An 18,039-nucleotide genomic window follows, 5' to 3' on the forward strand; every position below is an offset into this window, starting at 1 on the left:
TAACCATTTCTCATTCATGCTTAGAATATCATCATCGACTCGGGATCGCCGAGCCACCAAGACCAAGCGGCCTAGATTCTTAGCGATACTGGTCAAGTCTGCCTCTGTGCTCCGAAAGCGCCTCGCCTCCTGTGTAACGCAATAACGAGCAACCGATAGAACCGCGCTTCCCCCCCCCCCCCCCCCCCCCCCCCCCCCCCTTCTTTGCCAGCCAATATAAGTTCAGCCCAGTGTTTCCTCCACCATGAGCTCTCCTTCACTGGGGAAGAGGTTCGTTTTCTTACTGCCCCTGAGCTCGAGGTCTGCCGCAGCGAGGCCCATCCGCCGGAGACGTTCGAGAGCCTGCCTCTCGTACTCCTCGGCTGCCTGGAGCGCCGTATCCTGCATCTGCGCTCTCGGCTTCGCGGCCTTGGTTGTTACAAGCTAGAGTGGAAACTTAGCAAGTGCGACGAAGACTCCCGAGCGGAATCAGACGGGGGAACGTACCCTGTCAACCATGTTGATCCGAGCGCTCAGCGCGCCAGATTGAATCATATCGGCCAGCTCATCCTCGATGCGCTGGTCAGGTCGGCCAAACGCCTTCTCCATGGTCTCGAGACTGACGCACGAGAATGGGAGCAGGTACTGGATGATGCACTTGCTCCGGATCTGGGAATAGATGTTGGGAATATGTTTCTGGAGGTAGATATCGAGGAGGTAATCCGGACGATACGACTCGAGGATGCCGATGCAGGCCGAGTATCTGCCGTTTACAAACTGCGCAACCGCACGCCTGATGTGCGGTGCTTGTTCGAGGAAGGTTCGGAACTGAGCGTTATCCAGCACATTGCTCTGTAGCTCGTTTCGGTCCATAGATGCGAGGGCGAGGAGGCCGCCGTAAATCGCGACGTCGCTTTGGCTCGCGAGCTCGCTGTAGGTCGAACCGGAGATGCTGGAATCGGCCGAGAGAAAGCTGAAGGCAGCTTCTCTATACTTTTCCTGCCCGAGAAGCGCAATGCCGTGGGCGATCTTCAAGTACGGCTGAACAGCCTTTTCCTCCTCGGCATGGTGGGCGCCCCCCATCTTGCTGAGGTGGGCGCTCACCATTCCCCATTCACGACGCTGCACTGACACGCGAACCAGGTGCTTGCCGACATCGAGGAATTGCTTGGGGGTACTGACGTCCGGCCTCATTTTAGCGTACGTCTCGGCTGCCGCGTTAAGGTCTCCGATGCTCTCTAGGTGCTTGCCGAGGTCCTCATTGCCCATCTACGCACGACACGGCCGTGTCGTCAGCGACAAGTCACGTCGGTTGTGAAGAGCGCAGAACCTACCCTGATGCTCTCCTTGATCAAATTGTTCTTGTACCCTTTAAGCTCCGTCAACAAGCGGTTCGTCTCGGCCTTGTTTGCCGCCTCCTGTGTCTCCAGCCATGCCTGGTCGTAGGTTGCCTCGGGTTCCGAGGGCGCCGCAATCCGCAGGCACTCGACTGCCTCCCTGTACCTGTTCGTATCTTTGCCTCGCTTGGCTTCGGCGATTGCTGCTTTCAGAGCATCGACACATAGCGGCACCGAGCTGCGTCCGATGAGGAAGAGACGGTCGAAGCGCATACGGCCTGGGAGGAGCGGTTTAGAACAGCATCGACTGGGAACCGGGCGGATGCCTACCTTTGTAGTTCTGGATGTAGAGGTCGAGATCAAACTTGGGCGGTTCTTGCCATACGAGTCAGCGCATCATCCTTTATCGGGCGTTTTGGTTTGCGGCTTCCCCGTACCTCTAACGATGACCCCGTCTTGATTATCCATAAGGGTGAAGAAAGCCAGCAGAGAGTCCGCCATCTTTGTCGGTTGCAGGATGCTGGGACGTGGTTGACGCGGGGGGCGACGAGGCTGCGAGCTGTGCTGGGGAACCTGTGGTAAGGCTGAGGTCAGGATTGGGAGGAGAGGCCAGGCAGCCAAGCCGAAGTGTCATGGTGGGGTAAGGTAACAGTGGGGCTCGCGTGCCCTCCAGACTGTATTCTCATCAATCGCCGCCCTTCTCAATCAGCCTGGGGGAACGCGGTGAGAGCAGATACACTACACTTAGTGCAGACAAACTTCAGATGAAAGCGAAACAAGCACGTTTCGAAAACAAGAACGACCAAATTGTCGCCTGAGGCTGACCCAAGTGGGCCTTGCGCCTAGATACCGCGGTTCCGGTCTCAGAAATATCGAATGGTGTTGTTTTCTATTTTTTTTCTCTTTAGCCCGAAGGACCCTGCTTCATATCGGGAAAGCTCGGTCGCCGAGGTGTGATTGTGGGAGAATGACTGCGATAAGGCTGACTGCCCCTGGCTCGAGCTCTCGGATAACGTTCGATACACTAGTTACCCATGCCGTCGGAACGTTCTCAGACTTCCTGTCTTGGGCAAACTGAAAAAAAAACACACTGGAGTGGAAGCACGCAGCCCGCCGAGATTCAGGCTGCCCGGCCCATGGTCCGGGAGTCCCAAAAAAGGAAGCAACGAAAAAGGGGTCCATGGGCCCAAGTAACCGAGCGCGAATCGGATCTCCCAGATCAACGATGCCCAGATACGTTGCCCACAACGACATGGGGACACATCAGTTCATTTCCCCCCCATCCTAGGTGCCGAACTGCGAAATATCCCCACCATCAACCGTGCCAAGGCCGTGGAAAAAGTCTGCTCTTTGGACCCCGTCATTTTGGCACAGTGTGGCGGTTGCAAAAGATGGTCTGATTTGGACCCTGTCCCTCTTGCCTGGGGCTCGTGCATGCCAAGCCTGCACGCTGACGTCAGCCAAGTGACTAGCGCGCCAATGTTCTTCTCCACACTTTCCAGATCGCCAATGTCAGTTTCCCATCTCCTGCACTTTTAGGATGAAGTTTGTCAACGATTTGATGGGCCGCTGCGGGTGCTTGCTCCAAAAGCACATCCCATACGACATTCTACACTAGTGTAGTGTAGATACTGCCCCCAGTAACTCGTATAGTGTACACTACACTAATGCGTACACTCCGGTTGACGGCTCGCACCCCAGTCCTTCCTGCAGGGTGCCCCTTCGGTGCTACTGCGTTGGCATTTGCCCAGTCTCCGGCTCCTTCAAGCAATGAACGCTCCTGCGTATCAATCAATTACATACACACAGTGTCGCGTAACCGCCTGTTGCATGCACGACGGAGGAAGTCGATACGTTACACCACACTAGCACGGCATTACTACCCTCAACAAACAGACCTTCCAGAGGGCAAACTCTCCATCTCAGTGAGGCAGGAGCGAGCAGGGCCCCTGACATTCAACGTTCCATGCCTTCCGGCCTCAGGCTGCTGTAGTTGAAGGTTTGCACAGTGTTGGTTCCACTGTACCCACCCGTGTCCTTCCTGTTTCTGCATGTGTTCCATTGAGCGAGCCATTCCTGTTCCTCGTACTGCAGCCCCATTCCGATTCGGGAATAAGCCCGGAGAAGCGCGGGCAACGCCTCGAGGTTCAACACGCACACATCCACTGGAACGGAGACACGCGAGAGGCAGCACCGAATGCCCGACCCGGACAACGCCGGCACGCGGCTCTCGAGCCACACTATGAAGCTCGCCGCCGATTGACCTGAGCGAGTTGGGACCACATGGACCGATGGGAAGATGCACGGGGTGTGTGTGGTTTCAAAAATGCCCGAATCTGCAGAAGGCGGTTTTCGATCCGATCCCAGCCTCCCGCTGTCCCCCAGTGCCCGCGCAGCTGCATCGTCCGGCATGAGATGCTATTTTGAGCAACGAGCCCTTCCGCTCCGCTCAGTCCCGTTCCCACTGCTTCGGACTCGGAGATAGCTACACTACGGAGTACGCTACATGTACTCCGTACATAACACGTGTACGGAGCAGTGTAGTGATCGGAGTAGAAGCAGCAGTCGTCTCGTCTAGTGCGCACAACTGCACTGCACTACCTACCCCAGAGTCCTGGGAGCATGGACACGGCCGACATGCGCTAAAGGGCCCCCTGCCAACCAGCTCCCCTCATGGAAGGACGTGCACACACACAAACATGCGTCACGCAGCCGGCGTGTAGAACTGGATCCCACAGACGCGGAGCCTGCGGCTCCTCCGAGCACCCATGGCGCCCGCAGGCACATCCCAGCCCAAGGCGCACTGGGAGGCGGTACGAAAGCGCAGGTACTTGTGTCTAATCCGTACACACTAGTTCGAGGGGCCGTACATTCAGTTAGCCGCTCCACAAGTGTTCCAACCACCCGCCACCCAACCACAGAGCGGTGATTGCCGAGTCCTCTTTCGAATTCGAACCGACAAGACGGGCTTGGCTGCTTCTTAGTCGCTCTTTCCCGCTCCGGCCGCACCAGGAAGGGTTCATTTGCTATGTTCATTATTATACGGATTTTTTCCCTATTCGACGCCCATTTTTTATTCTTCTCGATCAAGAGCTGGTTATGCCTATCCATCCCTTTCTACGGCCGCTCGCCGCCTCCCCCTCCCCCCGTTCCTCCGCATCCGACTCTGACCGGGCCATCGACGTCAGTCTGAACTGGTGCCCGTTGTTACACTAACCCCGAGTCGGCACCGGCTCCCGCCTACCCCCATCCCTGCCTCGCTCCCGGAAAAGGCTCTGGGGGAGAAAGCGCGGTCCACACTTGGCACCGGATTCTGACGCACCCTGTCCACAACACGCTGCGCTTCCGCAGGACTCTGCCTGCAACTCTTGTTTTTGCGACTCTTTTCTCTCCCTCGTGTATTCTGTACCCTACACATTCTACCTCCCACTCGGTCAAGCTGCTATTGTTCTAGCCACGTCAAGCCGAGCCGGCCTGGTAGTAAACTGCCTCTACGGGGACCGCCCTCAGGAACAGGGCGTTGACTCAAAACGGGAAAAGACCTTGCTCTGTATAACCACAACCCTCCCCCCCCCCCCTTGTCTTCCCACTTCCCTTCCCCCTCCCCCTTTCGTCCATCCCTCTCCAGTTCCCCGTCTCGGGAACGGTACCGTAGGGTTTCCCTGAATCACCCACGCGGGATTCAAACCCTCGTCGGATCTCTCCGCCCACCGTCCCAACGCCCTGCAGACCCATCCTGCTGCCGCCCTTTTCAACGACACCCGATTCCCGTCCCACGCCTCTCGGCTCCGGCGTGTGTAAACTTTCAAACCACTTGCCCTTTCGCAATCCAGACATGCCAACGGGGGCCTAACGTCTATCGCGACGGGGAAAAGACAACTGCACGGAGGTAGCCGACAGATAACTATCTCCGTGTCTTCCCCGCCTGCTCACCACCGGGAAAAAGAAACCAACCCAACCAGCACCATGACGAGCCCGGCTACTGAGGGCACCTCTGCTCCCCGCGCGGCTCAGCCAGCTTCGCGGCCTCCACATTCCGGCCGGGCCAGCAGCAGCACAAGGAAACCCGCCATAACACCCAAGACCGCCGATGCCGCCAACACCAACATCTCCGATATGTCCGACGAGGAGGAGTCGGCCGACCTGTCTCTGGACGAGGTTGGATCTCGATCCGAGAGCACCAAATCACCTGCCCAAGCCTCCGTCAAGCCCGAATCCGAAGATGCGTCCGGCGTGCAAGAGGACGTCGAGGAGGCTCCGAGCATGCCGCTGCAGAAGCGTCGCAGGGTGACGAGGGCATGCGACGAATGCCGCCGGAAGAAGATCAAGTGCGATGGGAAGCAGCCATGCACCCACTGTGCCGTCTACAGCTATGGTACCAGAGCCCCCTCCCCCCCCTCACCCCCCAACTTCTTTCCCCGTTGCCTCCCCCTCCCGCCGAGCTCCCCATCCCGCTGACCGGCCCACAGAGTGCACGTACGACAAGCCGTCAAACCGTCGTAGGAACCCGGCACCGCAGTACATCGAGGCCCTGGAAGCCAGGCTCCAGCGCGCCGAGACCCTGCTGCGCAAGTTTATGCCGGACGTTGACCTTGCCGACCCGAACCTCGACCCGGCCGTCCAGCAGGAGTTCCGCAACAGGGAGAGAGCGAGGGCCCGCGCCATGGAGCTCAAGATGGAAGCATCCAAGGATCAGCAAGACGACAACAGCCAGGATGCTCAGATCATGTCCATGATAGAATCGATTGGCCAGCTGGACCTCAAAGAGAGCGGCGAATGGGACTTTCACGGCGTCTCGTCGGGCGTCGTCTTCCTCCGGCGCATGAAGGACCACTTCAACACGCTCCTGGGCAACGAGTACTCCATCCCATTCCTGCCTCGGCCATCGTTGCCGCCCGGCCTCTTCAGCCTCGACTCCCCGAGACTGGGGCCAGGCTCGTCCTGGGATTCCTCGAGCGGCTCCGCGGCCGCCAAGCTGCCGCCCTTCGAACGGGTCCGCACCCTCTGCTACTACTCGCTAGACTGCGCCACCTGCCTCCTCCGCATCGTCCACCGTCCTACGTTCTACGAGATGGTCGATAAGCTCTATACAACGCCACAAGAGTCCTGGGGAAACGAGGAACACAGGTTCCTCGGCTTGCTCTACTCGGTGCTGGCACTGGGATGCATGTACAATGTCTCCCAAGACGACGACGCCCAGGGGCCTGTAACGTACCAGTCGGCGGTGGGAGAAGGGTGAGTTATGGCGTCTCTTTCTCTCTCTCTCTCTCTCTCTCTCTCTCTCTCTCTCCCTATCAGGTGATTGGCCTCTGCGTTCCCCAAAGCTGACTTCTATCTCTCTCTCTCTCTCGCTATCTCTCTCCCCAAAAAGGGTCAAATACTATACGAATGCGCGATTGACTTTCCAAGACGTTGCAGAATGCCGCGACATGACTTCTCTCCAGGCACTCGTGTACATGATCCTCTTCCTGCAGGCAACGTCCAACATCAGCGACTGCTACGCATTCCTCGGCATTGCCCTCCGCTCGTGCCTGCGCATGGGTCTACATCGCCATATTGCCCACCACAAGATCACCCCTATCGAAGACGAGACCAGGCGGCGAGTGTTCCACGTCATCCGCCAGATGGACTTCTACGTCTCCGCCATCTTGGGGTTTCCTCTCCTGCTACATGACGAGGATGTCGATCAACCCCTCCCGACTGAGGTCGATGACGAGTACATCACCAAGGAGGCAATCCGGATGCCGCCGCCGGGTACTCCCTCGTTCTTTCAGGCATTTAATGCGCACAATAGGCTCATGAGGATCCTGGCGAGGGTGGTCAAGGACATCTACCCCTTGCGAGGGATGGAAAACGACGTCAAGGGGCAGCGCAAGGACAACAAAACGTTCATGATCAGCTACTCCCGCGTCCAGGCCATCGAGGCAGAGCTCCAAGAGTGGCAGTCTCAACTGCCCGACTACTGGCGCCCAAGCCACGACGGCCCGATCGAGGTCATCCGGTATAACAACCCTTATGTGCTCCTCTTCGCCCCGAATACCTTCTCGGGCTAATGACGCGTTTCGTCGGCAGTGTTCGGACTCTCCTACGCTTCGGATACGCTCATGTCCAGATGATGCTCTACAGGCCGTTCCTTCACTATATCTCGCCGCGGCTGACTGCCGGCAAGCAGATAGACAACCGCTGCTACAACTGCGCCGCAGCAGGCATTACGGTCTCGCGCAATATCGTCCACATTGGGATCGAGATCCAGAAGCAGGCAGCGCTCATAGGACCGTATTGGTTCATTCTGTACACTAAATTCTTCGCTATCCTATCCCTCCTCTTCTTCGTTCTCGAGAACCCTGACAAGCCGGGGTCTGCCGAGATCCTGGCCGATGCCAAAGCCGGGAGGGAGGTCATCGCAACCCTTGCGAAACGGAGCCTGGCGGCCGACCGCATCACGGCGGCACTGAACGTAAGTCTCTATGCTTAGCACGATACGTCTGCGGCCGAGGTCTTTTTGAGTTGACAATGGCCACCAACAGCCCTTATTTGATCAGCTGCCGGACTGCTTGAAGAATCTGATCGCGCGGCCAACACCGACCAAGAAACGGTCTGCTCCGGCTCCGAACCTCGCGCAAGAATCCAGGGCAGGTAGCGCCACCATACCGAGTCGCCCGGATCTGCAGGACAGCATGCCGCAGCGGAGGTCGGAGGAGATGGCTCGTCCCGCCATCGGCCTCCTTCGGCGAGACTCACGGGCGCCTCCTCAACGAACGGCGTCCTTCGACACCATTGGGTTCCAGCACGGCAGCCTGGGGGGACAGACCTTCACCAGCTTCCAGGACATGTTACCGTTGAACATGCCGCTGTCGGGGCCCGGTTCCGACTCGGGCAGCACTCAAGGAACGATGCACAGTCACGCCCAGGGCTTCCAGCAAGTACAACACACAGTCGGGCCCGTCGGTTCGTTGTACAAGATGGACGCAATGATGTTCCCGTCTGAGGACCCTTTCGCGTACCCTCACCAACCGCCAATGGATCCGGCCAGCCAGCACCCAGCGGGTCAGACACCGCAGTCGAACGCTGGCCAACCCCACGACACGATGCAGTTCTATATCCCCAACATGTACGACGGCATCGAAGGGCAGCTCTTAGACCCCATCCCCGGATATCTCATACCGCAGGGGCAGAGGCAAGCCCGGCACGGTCTTGACGGCACGGCTCAGATGTACAACACCCCTAGCATGCTGGATATGCAGCCGGGGCACGCACAGCAGCAACCGCAGCATCATCATCACCAGCAGATGGCCGTCCAACAGCATTTAGCCCAGGGGCGCCAGCAGCAGCAGCAGCAGAGCAGTGGTGGCATGGCGGACGAGATGTTGACGGGTCCAGGCTTTCGAGGAGAATGGGAAGATATGATGGGCAATCCCGGATACCAATGAACAAGCAGGGGTTGTGCGGCAGACAGCTGAGCCGAGGAAACACTGTGCTCATCGCACAAGAAAGGACAAGGGGGCCGAGAATAGGAACCAGTCGGCCCGGAGAAAGATACCGTGACCGATACACTCCTGACGATGCCACCACATTCGACCCTTCCATTGAACGAAAGAGAGAAGGACAGAGGGCAGGGGGTAAGATGAGCGACATCGTCGAGGCCGAGATGCAACCCGCATACGCAGCTCCACAGGCCAAGCCGCCTCCACACTTGTGGTGGGGGTGTACATACATCATACATGTGTACGTCCAGTCCCAGGCCAAGGGGATGCGGCTACGATTGGGGAACCGGGGGGGGGAGGGGGCCGACGTTCGTTGTCAAAAAGGACCGCAAGATGCCAAGATGCGGGCATCTGACGGCATTTTGCATTTGAGCTGTGGTGGATAGATCATCGCCCTGACACCAAAAGGCCTCCTCCTCCCAAGGGAAAAAAGATCGAGTCGCCAGGGACGGAATAAGGGCCTGGGGCTCGGGAGATATATGCGGAGCCGGCCGTATACCTCTTTGAACCTGGAGCTCGAACACTCGTTACGACTAGACGACTAGACATGTGAAAGAATAAATTACGCCCACCAGGACCTTCGTTATATGAGACGGTGTACACGCTCTAGTTGACATGCACGACATGTTGACATGGAAATGGAAGCGTTGGGAGGAGTTCCTGTTGTGCCTAAACGGCGTACAACCTGAGGGAGGTGAGAACGAGAACAAAAAGCAAAGGAAAAAGGAAAAGGGAATTAAAAAAAAAAAAAAAAAAACAACGCACATGGCGCTGTGTATAGAAAAAAGTGTATAAAGACACAGGTACTGTATATGCGAAAGAAAAAAAAAGGTAAATCTTCGGAATCGGTCGCTTGGAGAGATCGCTTTCTCTTCGATGACGAAATTCACCGAGTTGGCCGAAGACGTTGAAGATGCTGCAGCACAAGGTGTGTGTAGCACCTTATTTGTTCTTTTGGCAAGTTTGCTCTCTTAATCGAGCGTGCATGGCAGAAATGGAGTGATATGCTCGCAAGCGGTGCCTCCTAAAGCGGAGTCACTCGGAGCAAGAATAGCGGGGGGACTCCAACCCTGACGCATGTGCAAGTGCATCCATCTGCATGCAGGTGTTGACTAATATCGATCGAGTATGAGTGGTGTGCCGTTTAAAAGAGAACTCGTCACGCGAGCTTCACCGTAGTGTGTTGGGGGCCGGCCCGTATATATATTTTACGACTGTAATCCGTACATACCGAACTCTCGCCGAATTTCACCAAGGCAATCAAATCAGCCGGCCACTCTAGCCATCGCAGAGGGGCGGATCTGGCCATTCCCGAACCACAACCAGAGCACGAAGACCGAAGAAGAAAATGACGGGGGGATCAAATGAAGATACATACGAACTGGTTGAAGTCGAAGAGTTCGATGCGCTGTGAGTTGCCCGCTCTCATATCGAGGATTGTGAACATGCTGCGACGACTTGGCGGCGCTCTGTCTATTTGCGCTCATCGGTCGCGGACGCGATTGAATGGCGATTCGGATTGTCATCAGCTTCCGACTGAGCGACTGACTGTCCCACAGCTCCGTCGAGCGCAGAACCCCGCCCAGTATCTCCATCTCCCCCGGCCAGGATGGAAGACGGAGCACACGCAGGATGCCGGGCAACCGGCTAGACAAGGCGTGGCTTGAGGCGGACCTGGGCAAGTTTCCAGGTGAGTGAAGGAGTTGAGCGAGCGAGTGGGTGGGTGGGCAAGAGTTCGCCGCCTCTCTCGGTTTCTCGACTCCCTCAACGGGCAGCAGACATTGCGATTGCGATGCTGACCTCACGGTACTAGCAAAGACGCATGCTCGAAAGGTGGCCAACGAGCTCGGCGCGACGAATGGCATCATCTACATCCCCGGTCAGGAGGAGCAGTTCTACGAGAACTCGGACATGGGTCCCAGGTTCCGCCAGCGCAGACAGTATGTGTTCCGCCCATTTCAAATTCAGCACCTGACACCGCCCCAGCTTCTACTACATCACCGGCGCCGACTTTCCGGGCTGCGCCGTGACCTACGACATCGCATGCGACCACCTCACCCTCTGGATCCCGCGCGTCGAGCCCCGGAAGGTACTCTGGTTTGGGAGGACGCCCACCATTGAGCAGTGCAAGGCCGCCTCGGACCTGGACGACGTGCGCTACATCGACGACCTCGAGCAGACCCTGACCCGCGTGCTCCACCCGGGGTGCACCATCTACGCGCTGCACCCGTCTCTGGTTCCCGAGCTCGGGCGCGCCAAGGTGACGGTAGTCATCGACACGACAAAGCTCCAGCCCGCCATCGACGAGGCCCGCGTCGTCAAGACCGACCACGAGATCGCCCTGATCCGTAGGGCGAATGCCGTTTCGGTAAGAATCCTCCCCACTACATCGATCCAAAGAGCTGTTGTTAAACGCCTCCTCTGCCTCTTCAGAGCGGCGCCCACAGAGCCGTCCTGGCCGCCCTCAGGCGCTGCACCAACGAGCGCGACATCGAGGCCATCTTCAAAGCATACTGCATCTCTCACGGCGCGCCAACCCAAGCCTATCCTGTGATTGCCGCCTCCGGCATCAACGCCAGTACCCTGCATTACGAAGACAATAACCGTATGTCACAAGCATCTCTCTCCCCTTGCTCCTGTTCCCCGTGATGAAGGAGTAGTAGAAGAGAGAGAGAGAGAGAGAGAGAGAGAGAGAGAGAGAGAGAGAGAGAAAAGACACTCTGGGAAGAAAAGCGGGCAGCTGACCCTTCCTTTCAGAACCCTTCGGCGACCGCCAGCTCCTCGTCCTCGACGCCGGTGCCGAGTGGCGCTGCTACGCCAGTGACATCACCCGCACCATCCCCATCCCCCGCTCCCCCGCCTCTTCCCCGAAAGGGAGCGGCGGCGGCGGAGGCTTCTTCCGGTCGCGCGAGGCGGCCGCCATCTACTCGCTGGTGGAGCGGATGCAGGAGGAGTGCATCGCGCGCGTCCGGCCCGGCGTCCGCTTCTTCGAGCTGCACGTGCACGCGTGCGCGGTCGCCGCGCGAGGGCTGGCCGACGTGGGCATCCTGCGCGACGCCCCCGAGGCCCTCCGCTGGGGCACCGTCACCGCCTTCTTCCCGCACGGGCTCGGCCACCACGTCGGCCTCGAGGTGCACGACGTCGCCGGCCGGGAGAGCCTGCTCCTCGGCGTGTCGGCGGAGAGGATGGCGCGGGCCCTGAACAGGACCAAGACGGCGAGCAGCGAGACGACGACGACAACGGCGGCACCGGTGCCGGGAATCGGTCGGAGGGCGTTTCCCAAGCGCGACCTCGTCTCGCAGCATGCCAACGCTTGCATGGTAACGATGGCTAGGGCGGATCCCTCCCCGACAACGAGCAAGCCGCTGCAGAAGCTGAGGGAGGGCATGGTCGTGACCATTGAGCCGGGCATGTAAGTGTCTTAAAAATTTCTCCATGGGAGGGGAAAAAAAAATAACGGGGGAAACAAGAAAAAAAGAGTTGAGGATTGCTGACCATTGTCTTTTTTCTTCCCTTCCTTTTTCACAGTTACTTCTGCCGCGAGTACATCGAGGGCTTCTTTCTCAACAACTCGATCCATTCTAGATTGATCAACAAGGACGAGCTGGCCAAGTACTGGGACGTTGGCGGCGTCCGCATCGAGGACGACATTCTCGTGACCAAGGACGGCTACGAGAACCTGACTTGTGCGCCCAAGGGCAAGGAGATCTGGGACATCATCAATCATGGGGCGTCTTCCGAGGCGGGTGACTTGTGAGGAAGGGATGGCACGACGTGAATTTTTTTCTTTTTTTCTTTTGGACATATTTTGTTTGGGAGTGGAAAGTGGATTGTCAATGTTTGCTTCACCCATTGAAGTGTCAGCGAGACAGGCCGGACGTTGATGGAAGAAATAAAACAACTCGGTGAAGAGAAGGGCACGAACAAGTATTATGCAAATGGAAATCGACGAATCATATAGGATATTACTGTCGCATTGCCGTCCCCTGGCCGAATCGAGGTTGACGGCTGCAAAAAAAGGAAAGTGTCTAGAAATCAGTGAACTACGCGCTGAGGAGGGGGAACCGCAGTCCAGTTCTCACTCTCTCTCAATTGAGTGTCTGATCGACCGGCGATTCCTCATCCGATGGTAGTGTCAAAAGTTTCAAGAACCCGCGAACTGAACGAATCCGGAGATGGAAATCGAGAGGCAGATTCCATGCTCATGCTGTTGGATACAAGTCAGGGCCTCATAAGGACAAGGTCAGGTATCACAGGCTACCGCTTTTATTTCCCGTGAGAATCCTCCGGAGGACCGAGATATGCAATGGACGCCCAGCATAAAAGCGAGAGAAAATAAGAGACCAAACAAGACGATAAACGGAATAATAACGCCAAAACCCCTCTCTCCTCCATCGGTACATACAGAGCATCCCGTCATGATGAGAAAAAAAAAACAAAGATGGCAACACTCCGCGAGATGAACTGACCGACCGTCTACAGATATTTCTTGGGCGACGTCTTCTTCCTCTTGAAGTAGGCGTAGACGCCCGCCAGCAGCAACTGGCTGCCGACGACGACCAGGATGAGGCGGGTGTGGCCGCTCTTGGCGTGGCCCTTGACGTCCTCGGCGAGGGTCTGGTGCTTGTCGTCGACGTGGTACTTGATGGCGCGCTCCGAGTCGCGCAGGCGGCCGGCCATCTCCTGGCGCATGCCGCGCATCTCGGCCTGGATGTCGCGCAGCCACTGCTCGAGCGCGTCGACCTTGTCGAGCCGCGCCAGCTGCGCCCGGAGCTCGCCCAGCATGGCCGACAGCTCGGCGTGCCGCTGCTCGTCGACGCCCGCGTTCTGCGCGACCGACCGGAAGATGGTCGACAGGTGGTGGTTGACCGACTGCAGCCGGTTGTGCAGGTCGGCGAACTGCGCCTTGGACGACGTGATCGCGTCCGCGTCCTGGTCCGGGATCGCGTCGTCGTACGGGTCCTCGACCGAGACCTGCCCGCTGCGGCCGAAGTTCATGCGCGGTCTCTTCACATTGTTGTTGTTCTTGTTGTTGTTGTTGCTGCTGCTGCTGCTGCTGCTGCTGCTTCTACTGCTTCCGGGGGCCTGCTCTGTGAGCACCGCGAGCTTAAAGACCTCGAACGAGTCCGGGTTGTCGGCCGAGGCGGCGGTGATGCCAAAGTTGTAGCCGCTCGGGATGCGGATCTTGTCGCTCTGGAAGCAGGTCCGGCCGGCCACCTCGACGACAAACTTTTCCTCGGTGTGGCGCAGCTTGATCTGGGTCGGACGGCCCAGGTTGCGGTACGTGAACTTGCACTGGCCAAAGGCCAGGCTGTCCACGTCGGGATGGTGGGCGTAGTCGGTCGTGCCGTCGTTGAGGAAGCCGCGCAGCATCCCCCCGGATCCGCTGTGCTGGTCCACCAACAACCCGAGCCCTTCGAAGCGCCCCGCAGAGTAGACGCTGTCGGACCCGACCGTGTGCGCGCCGTCCTTCACCAGCCAGATGTTCAGGTTGCCCCCGGCACGTTCGGGGCCGTTGGCGCGGAACTCGACGTCTGCGATCCAGCTCTGCTCGGGTAGCGGCCGGTCGGCCCAGACGGCGCCGCGCTGGTTTCCCGGCGCCACGGGAGTGAGGATTACTCTGTCCGAGAGCAGTTCGGGCACGTTGGGTCGGCCCTGGAGGGAGAAGTTCGGTATCGATCGCGAACCCTCGGCGCTTATCCTGTTGTTGTTTCGCCGACGACTTAGCGGGGTGCTACCAAGACAGGCCGAGCTTGTGCGGATGGAATGGGGGACGCTACCTCTTGTTGGTGCCAAAGCTGAGCTCGCTGATCAGGTACTGGGCTTGCACCTGGGCTAGGCCAGCCGCGAGCACGGCGTAGCTCGACGGCAAGCGCATGGTGGGAGACGCGGGAGCAAGCTTGGGGAGAAGGGGAGGAAGGGGAGGAAGGGGGGGAAAAGGGGGGGAGAGAGGGATCCGGAGTTGGCAGAAGGATGAAACAGCTGTAAAGAGAGTGTTGCCCACGAAAGAACAATTGCAGGGAAGCTATTATTTATTTATCAGGTTTTGGAGATCGGCTTGCCGGTTCTAGATTCCGGCAGAATGGACGGCGCTTCCGATGCGCTCGCGGGGGTTGAGGACACTTTGCAGCTCTTCAACGACAACCCCGGGCCGGCGGTTTGGCCAAATGTGGAGAAAAAAATAACACAACCTCAACCTGAAGGACTCAGCAACAAACAAACCGCTGAAATACGGGGCAGTCGCTCAGCAATTGAGAAGTGCACGTTGCAGAAGAGGCAAAAAAAAAAGACAAGTAAAGGACACGCCGACGTGGTATATGTGCTTTCTTTGCACCTACATCCAGGCGATGATTCAATCCGCGGAAAGCCTATGGCTCGCGGTAACTATTTGAGACACCGCTTTCTGAAGGTTGAGCCTTGGCCAAGAGAACAGCTGTGCTCAAAACCCACTTAACTGCGAAGCTCCCCTTTGGCTTGGCGGAAGCGGAAACGGGGGACCTGTTGACCGACGCAGTGGCCTACGTTTTTCCCCACCTCCATCGCACGAGGCCTGTGGGGTGAGTGGCTGAGCTGGGGCTACGGCGCATGAGGTTCTGTTTCCATGTGGCTGGTGTCCATCTCTTGGCCACCTTTCTCCAACTTCTTGATCAGAAATCCCCACTTTGAGCACATGCGTGTCCCCGCTAAAACTTCGCGGAAAGCTGTCAATTGGAGGGACAGCTTCATGCTGCTGCTGCGGCGCTGAGACCAGCAAACAGTGTCTCCGTTCATGGCAGGCCGCAAGCCGCCATGACCGAGATATATCCCTCCCTCGCGCAGTGCGCGATCGTGGCCGCGGCGCTCAAAGTGCTGCTCTTCCCTGCCTAGTAAGAGCTCCTTATCTCTCTGCCCCAACTCCTTCCCTCCCCCCCCCCCCCCAAAAAAAAACAAACAAAAAAAAAAAAAAAGAAAAAAAAAAAAACCTTCCCGGAGGTCTGACATTTTGTGCCTCGACAGCAAATCTACCGACTTCGAAGTCCACCGCAACTGGCTCGCCATCACACACAGCTTGCCCCTGTGGGACTGGTACTACGAAAAATCGTCGCAATGGACCCTCGACTACCCGCCCTTCTTCGCCTACTTCGAATGGATCATGTCGCAGGCCGCCAAGCTGGCCGACCCTGCCATGCTCAAGGTGTACAACCTCGAGTACGATAGCTGGCAAACGGTCTACTTTCAGCGGTTCACTGTCATCATCACCGAGCTGCTCCTCGTGTATTCTCTACAACTGTCGGTGGCCCCGGCTGTTGCGAGCATGTTCGGGCCGTGGTCCCCTAGGCTAACCGTCGACAGGTTCGTGGACTCATCGCACGGTGCGTCGAAACGAGCAGCGCAGGCGGCTGCCATATCCATCCTGCTCTCGCCGGGCCTCTTCATCATCGACCACATCCACTTCCAGTACAATGGCGTCATGTACGGTATCCTCATCGCCTCCCTGGTCCTGGCCCGGAAGAAAGAAACGCTGCTCTGGAGCGGCCTCGTGTTTGCTGCCCTGTTGTGCATGAAGCACATTTACCTCTACCTGGCGCCGGCCTACTTTGTCTTCCTCCTGAGGGCCTACTGCCTCTCGCCAAAGTCCATATTCCGGATCCAGTTCCTCAACTGCGTCAAGTTGGGCGCCGGCATCGCTGCCATCTTCGGCGCGGCCTTCGGACCGTTCGCGCTCAGGGGGCAGATCCGCCAGATCGTCAGCAGGCTCTTTCCGTTCTCGCGCGGCCTCTGCCATGCTTACTGGGCACCGAACGTGTGGGCCATGTACTCGTTTGTCGACCGCGTCCTGATCGTCCTCGCGCCGCGGCTCGGCCTGTCGGTAAGAGAGGAGGCTCTGCAGAGCGTCACGCGCGGGTTGGTCGGGGACACGTCCTTCGCCGTCCTACCGGAGATTACGCCGCGGACGTGCTTCGCCCTGACGCTCCTCTTCCAGGCGATCCCGCTGCTCAAGCTCTTTGCCCAGTCGACGCCGTCGTGGGATAACTTCGTCGGCGCCGTCACCCTCTGCGGTTATGCTTCCTTCCTCTTCGGTTGGCACGTCCACGAGAAGGCGATCCTCCTCGTCATCGTCCCCTTCAGCCTCATTGCTCTCAAGGACCGGCGGCACCTGGGCGCATTCCGCCCGCTGGCAGTTGCCGGCCATGTCTCGCTGTTCCCGCTGCTCTTCACCCCGGCAGAGTTCCCTCTCAAGACAGTCTACACCGTGTTCTGGCTTATCCTCTTCCTGGTCGCCTTCGACCGTTTAGCACCCGCGTCCAGCCGCGCCAGGTTTTTCCTCTTTGACCGTTTCAGCACGCTCTACATCACGGTCAGCATTCCCCTGATCGTGTACTGCTCGCTGGTGCACGGGGTCGTGTTCGGAAAAAGCTACGAGTTTCTGCCCCTGATGTTCACTAGTTCCTACTCGGCAATAGGGGTGGTCGGCAGTTGGGTGGGTTTCATGGTGGTGTACTTCACGTCATAGTTTTATTTTTTTAGGGGGGGGGGAGATCGAATGACAAAAGCAAGAAGAGAAAATGTCAAGAAAAAGGAAAATCAAATGCTGCAAGGCTGCGATGTCAGCTGCACCTCAAACGGCTCAGCCTCGTCTTGGCGAACCCACATCTTCCCGAAAGTGGCGTCTCATGCAAACAAAAGACCCAACCACTCCGCGCTCGTGGGGAGAGGGGCCGAGTTCCAGCGCGCGAAATGCCCGTCACCAGCATCTCTCGAAAAGAGGTCAAACCCATGTATCAAACTGGCGCACCAGACCAATCTGCATGCACCATCTGGGATGGCTCGAAAGTGCAAGGCGGACCACTCTGCGTGCGTAATTGAGCCGCAGCTAACTACACGGAATCTCCCGATCAGGGTATGTATGTAATGTAATCCGTAATGTATCCGTATCGTACATAGTTTCATACATGTTCCTGAATTGAATGACTTGCACGCTGCATCCAGAACGCGCGGAATGGCCCACCCGTCGCGTAGGCAGCATGTCATCCGCAGTTTGTCAATCCCGCGCCTGTCAATGGAGGAGGAAACCGTGCCGGACCGGTCTGGCCAAATTCCAGAGCGGAATCCGGGTGCAGTTCGACATTGAGACGCGTGGGGCTGTCGTCGACCTCGAAGAGAGCCGGAGCGTGCGAACCCCTACCCGTGAAAAATAAAATTTCCCGTGCGGTCTCCCCCCCGTAAATGATTGAAAGATGGCCCAATTCGCATGCTTC

General features: G+C 57.9%; 5 protein-coding genes across 5 annotated transcripts; 3 read left to right on the forward strand and 2 right to left on the reverse strand.

Annotated features, from left to right (window-relative positions):
* Positions 1–222: 222 nt before the first annotated feature.
* On the reverse strand, positions 223–1,817 carry P884DRAFT_188605 (26S proteasome subunit RPN7-domain-containing protein; the record flags this gene model as incomplete). The annotated part of the gene is made up of 5 exons (XM_069437374.1): positions 223–423; positions 487–1,248; positions 1,314–1,594; positions 1,647–1,691; positions 1,754–1,817. The coding sequence occupies 5 exons, from the start codon at positions 1,815–1,817 to the stop codon at positions 223–225; spliced, it is 1,353 nt and encodes a 450-aa protein (XP_069301795.1).
* A 3,116-nt stretch (positions 1,818–4,933) lies between these two features.
* Positions 4,934–9,084, forward strand: P884DRAFT_288801 (fungal-specific transcription factor domain-containing protein). Its single transcript, XM_069443972.1, has 5 exons — positions 4,934–5,691; positions 5,786–6,551; positions 6,688–7,317; positions 7,389–7,773; positions 7,844–9,084. Exons 1-5 carry the CDS (start codon positions 5,283–5,285, stop codon positions 8,744–8,746), a joined length of 3,093 nt encoding a protein of 1,030 aa, XP_069301796.1. The 5' UTR covers positions 4,934–5,282; the 3' UTR covers positions 8,747–9,084.
* Positions 9,085–10,432: 1,348 nt separating this feature from the next.
* On the forward strand, positions 10,433–12,557 carry P884DRAFT_190944 (metallopeptidase family M24-domain-containing protein; the record flags this gene model as incomplete). The annotated part of the gene is made up of 6 exons (XM_069437557.1): positions 10,433–10,490; positions 10,614–10,740; positions 10,787–11,168; positions 11,234–11,405; positions 11,558–12,212; positions 12,329–12,557. 6 exons carry the CDS (start codon positions 10,433–10,435, stop codon positions 12,555–12,557), a joined length of 1,623 nt encoding a protein of 540 aa, XP_069301797.1.
* A 719-nt stretch (positions 12,558–13,276) lies between these two features.
* P884DRAFT_295908 (concanavalin A-like lectin/glucanase domain-containing protein) lies at positions 13,277–14,678 on the reverse strand (the record flags this gene model as incomplete). The annotated part of the gene is made up of 2 exons (XM_069444368.1): positions 13,277–14,501; positions 14,581–14,678. The coding sequence occupies 2 exons, from the start codon at positions 14,676–14,678 to the stop codon at positions 13,277–13,279; spliced, it is 1,323 nt and encodes a 440-aa protein (XP_069301798.1).
* An 839-nt stretch (positions 14,679–15,517) lies between these two features.
* On the forward strand, positions 15,518–17,573 carry P884DRAFT_234510 (glycosyltransferase family 57 protein). The gene is made up of 3 exons (XM_069439913.1): positions 15,518–15,666; positions 15,797–16,069; positions 16,133–17,573. Exons 1-3 carry the CDS (start codon positions 15,590–15,592, stop codon positions 17,292–17,294), a joined length of 1,512 nt encoding a protein of 503 aa, XP_069301799.1. The 5' UTR covers positions 15,518–15,589; the 3' UTR covers positions 17,295–17,573.
* The last annotated feature ends 466 nt before the right edge of the window (positions 17,574–18,039 follow it).

This window comes from Thermothelomyces heterothallicus, assembly GCF_042370625.1.
Source record: "Thermothelomyces heterothallicus CBS 202.75 unplaced genomic scaffold P884_scaffold_1, whole genome shotgun sequence".
NCBI classification, from domain to species: domain Eukaryota; kingdom Fungi; phylum Ascomycota; class Sordariomycetes; order Sordariales; family Chaetomiaceae; genus Thermothelomyces; species Thermothelomyces heterothallicus.